Consider the following 1,471-nt stretch of genomic DNA (forward strand, 5'->3'; position numbering starts at 1 on the left):
CGGGGATCGATAAAAAGTTGATTTGTTACCTTAGAATTACAAAGTTCTATTTGACATTTTCGGTTGTTTCGAGTTACTAAGACCATGAGGTCTGAAGATAAATGTCCTATCAGCTCTAACAAAATCATTAGAATATTCAGAGTCGTTATCTAGAGATTCAATGAACTGCATTCGAAAAAGCTTAATCATGTTGTGAAATTTATTTTTACGTCAAATTTGTCAAAACTAGGTACTGAGTAGATAGAGCCTTGTAATTCCAGAGTAGCAATCTATTATTCATTTTATTTAGCATCCCTCTTTACAACACTTACTTGTGACGTCTGTTGCCTAGCGGTTAGGACTCGTAATCGTGAGAATATGGGACCGGGGATTCGAGCCTGAGCTCAGTCGACGTTGTGTCCGTGGAAAAGGCATTTTATACAAATTTGCCAATTGCCTTGGTCCTTTCGGAGATGGACGTTAAACAAAGAGGTCCCACCTCTTAAATAACCTAACAATGTTGGTAAGGGGTGCTAAACATATACAAATTTACCACTTTTTCAACACCTTTCAACGCCCATGTCAACGAGCAGGAGACAGAGCCATCCGAAGCTTGACCCTATACCAGATGACTTCAAGACGACGTCGACTAGCCTCTGTCACAAGCGAGGGAACAGACGAGGAAAACATTCCCGGAATGTCTGCTACAGGCTCTGTGTCCAATGAAAATGAACAGGATCCATTCCTACAAGTGACCTTTGACATACCAGGTGAGGATTTTTAGGGTTTTTTTTTAGTATAGGGGCTTTTACGCCCCCATCAACAGGAATTACATGTTTATGGGGGCGAGATTTAGACACTGCCTCGAAGGGCCAACAAAGGCTGAGAGGCAGAAGAAAGACCGAGATACTTATTTAAGAAAAAACAATCAAACTATCGCCACTCGGGAATCAAACTCAGGTCTCCTGTATGCAGCAGTGAAGCGTCTAACCACAACGCCTAACCACAACACCTAGCCAAATGGGTCGAGAGCCTCGAAAACTCCACAAACCTACCCGAGTTCAAGAACGTCCAGTCTAAGATTCGAACCAGGGCTATCCTCTCGGTTGTCCAGCGCGATACCAACTGAGCTAACGGCGCTCCTGAATTTCGCTACTTCAAAATTACGAAGTTCTATCTGTCATTTTGTGCAAATTAGAGTTTCTAAAACCACGAGGTCAGAAACCAAATGTTTTATATCTATCATACTCTATGAAAAGGGTAAGATTAGTGTCTTTGTCAAGATATTCAAAGAATTGTATTCGAAACCTTGACATGCTGTGAAACTTTAAAAAATGTACACGTCAAATTCCTCAAAACTAGGTACTGCGAAAAGAGAAATTTGTAATTTTAGGGTAGCGATTTATTTGTAGTTGTTTGTTTGTCACTGTTATGTTTACATGCTTTCTTTCCTTTCTTATTTCCCCACTCCCTTCCCCCCCCCCCCCCCCCC

General features: G+C 41.5%; 1 protein-coding gene across 1 annotated transcript in view; it reads left to right on the forward strand.

Moving 5' to 3' along the window:
* Positions 1 to 577: 577 nt before the first annotated feature.
* The window catches only part of LOC101849399, a gene marked incomplete in the record, with an annotated part of 5,878 nt that continues 4,984 nt past the window's right edge, over positions 578 to 1,471 (forward strand). Inside the window, 1 exon segment of the mRNA XM_013086842.2 lies at positions 578 to 749. Coding sequence (XP_012942296.1) covers positions 608 to 749 — 142 coding nt within the window.

The sequence above is a fragment of the Aplysia californica genome, unplaced genomic scaffold, assembly GCF_000002075.1.
Source record: "Aplysia californica isolate F4 #8 unplaced genomic scaffold, AplCal3.0 scaffold00512, whole genome shotgun sequence".
Taxonomy (NCBI): Eukaryota; Metazoa; Mollusca; class Gastropoda; order Aplysiida; family Aplysiidae; genus Aplysia; species Aplysia californica.